The 2,170-nt window shown below is 72.5% G+C and overlaps 1 protein-coding gene across 1 annotated transcript; it reads left to right on the forward strand.

Annotated features, from left to right (window-relative positions):
- Window positions 1-205: 205 nt before the first annotated feature.
- AURANDRAFT_60826 (hypothetical protein) lies at window positions 206-1,075 on the forward strand (the record flags this gene model as incomplete). The annotated part of the gene is made up of 1 exon (XM_009034163.1): window positions 206-1,075. The coding sequence occupies one exon, from the start codon at window positions 206-208 to the stop codon at window positions 1,073-1,075; it is 870 nt and encodes a 289-aa protein (XP_009032411.1).
- Between the last annotated feature and the right edge of the window lie 1,095 nt (window positions 1,076-2,170).

Below are 2,170 nucleotides of genomic sequence, written 5' to 3' on the forward strand. Positions count from 1 at the left end.
ACACGTACCACACGATGCCCAGCTGCACCTTTCGCGCCAGCCAGGACCGGCGCAGCGACGCGCTCTCGCCGAAGAAGTGGACGCAGCCGAGCTCGCGTTGCATTCCTCAGTCGAGGCAGCCCATGCTCACGCTAGTAGGTGGTTCACCATCGCTTCAATCAAGTTCTTGCCTAAAAGCACGATGGCTCTCCGCTTCGTGCAGCCCATGCGCCGACATCTCCTCGTCGCGCTCCTCGCCTGCGACGCAGCCCGCGGCGCCGTGAAGGACCTGGGCGCCTGCGTGCGCCTCGCGGAGCGGCGCAAGGCGGAGCCGCACAGCGAGTACCTCGAGAAGAAGTGGGCGTCCCTCGAGTGCCACCTCATGCCGTCGACGCCGACGCAGGTCTTCCGGGCGAACCCGAACCTGGGCGCCGCGGACCGCATGGAGATGCTCGAGCGAAACGGCCAGAAGGTGCCGCGCTTCATCCTGCAGCAGGAGTGCGACGAGCACCAGCGGGAGCTCATCAAGCACGACTGTTTGCTCCAGCGCTTCACGCACGCGGGCGACTTCGGCGGCGAGATCGTGGACTGGGAGGCCTGCGCGAAGAAGATGGCAAAGCCGCCCAAGTTCCGCTGGGAGCAGCTCCGCTGCGAGGAGCTCGTGCAGGTGTCGCCGGCCGCGCAGTGGGCGATCGAATCCGTGGCCCGGACCAAGGCCAAGATCGCCGCGGACGACGCCGCCGACGACGACGCCTGGTTCGAATCGAGCCGCGAGACGAAGCAGCGCGCGCGCAAGACGGCGAGCGAGGCGGAGACGCGGCAGCGCGGGGAGGAGAAGAAGGCGCGCAAGACGGCGAGCGAGGCGGAGACGCGGCAGCGCGAGGAGGAGAAGAAGCGGTTCCGCCTCTCCGAGGCCGCCAAGGAGCGGGAGTTCCGCGCGCTCGCCCGGGAGCGGGGAGGCACCATCCTCGAGGAGATCCGCGAGGAGGCCGTCCACCTGGACGAGGCCTACGCGAAGAAGATCGAGGGCGAGGCGCCCTGGCCCGGCGACGCGTACCTCAAAAAAGGGGGGGCGCACGGCGGCCGCGAGCTGTAACGGTTAGCAGTCGGCGCCGTCGTCGGCGGCGACGGGCGTCCTGTGGGGCCGGCCGAAGCGGCGGCCGAGGGAGCGGAGCGCGCGGACGAGCGCGCGGAGGGGCGCCAGGAGGTCGGCGACGGCGTTCGCGAGGGCCCGGAGCGGCGGCGGCGGCGGGGCGACCGCGACCTCGGCGACGTCGGGCGCCGCGTCCGCGGCGACGTCGTCCGCCGCCGGCTCTCCGGGGAGGGGCGCGGCGTCCGGGGCGGCGCCCCGGAGGCCCGGGAGGGGCTCGACGGCCGGCGGGGCCGTCGCGTTCGCGCCGGCCGGCGGGGCCTCGCGCGCGTCGCCCGCGCGGATGTCGTAGAAGGCGCTCGCGCACCAGAGCAGGAGCACGGCGGCGAGGATCGCAACGCGCGCGCGCCGGCCGTCGTCGGCGCCCGGGACGTGCTTCCGCGGCCGCGGCGCGGGCCGCGCCGCCGGCGCGTCGCGCGCGCGCTTCCGCGCGGACCGCGTCCGCCAGAAGCACTGGACCCGGAGCGCGGACGCGACGCGCGCGCGCACGGCCCGCAGCGTCTCCTCGGACGCCGCGAGGCTCAGGGCGCGGCCCCGGACGTGGCGCCGCACGGCCGCGAGCTCGGGCGACGCGACGTCGAGGCGCCGGATCGCGCGCCCGTCGACGAGCCGGAGCCGGGGGGACACCGCGGCCGCGTTGCGCGGCGAGTCGACGGCCGGGAGCCGGTTCGCGACGGCGTCGAGGGCGTCGGCGGCCACGGCCGCGGGCGCGACGAGGTCCGCGGCGCTCGCGGCGCGCCGCGGCGACTCGAAGAGTAGCGACGCGGACCGCGGCGCCGCGGGCTCGAACCTGTGCCGAAACCAACCACTGGTTTGGGGGGTCCCCACCAAACTTGAGAATTCTCTCGCTCGGTCAAATCAAAGTCGATTCGGCTGATTTTTGGACGGATCGATCGCTCTCGTCGAGTTCTCGAAGCACAGTGAAAGAGTCTGGTCCAAATCGTTCGAATACGCGCACATTGAAGTCGGGTTGAAGATTTGGTTTCGGCACAGGCTCGAACGCCGCGCGGAACGCGAGGTCCAGGTTCTTGTTGAGGTAGT

Source organism: Aureococcus anophagefferens (assembly GCF_000186865.1).
Source record: "Aureococcus anophagefferens unplaced genomic scaffold AURANscaffold_1, whole genome shotgun sequence".
Taxonomy (NCBI): domain Eukaryota; class Pelagophyceae; order Pelagomonadales; family Pelagomonadaceae; genus Aureococcus; species Aureococcus anophagefferens.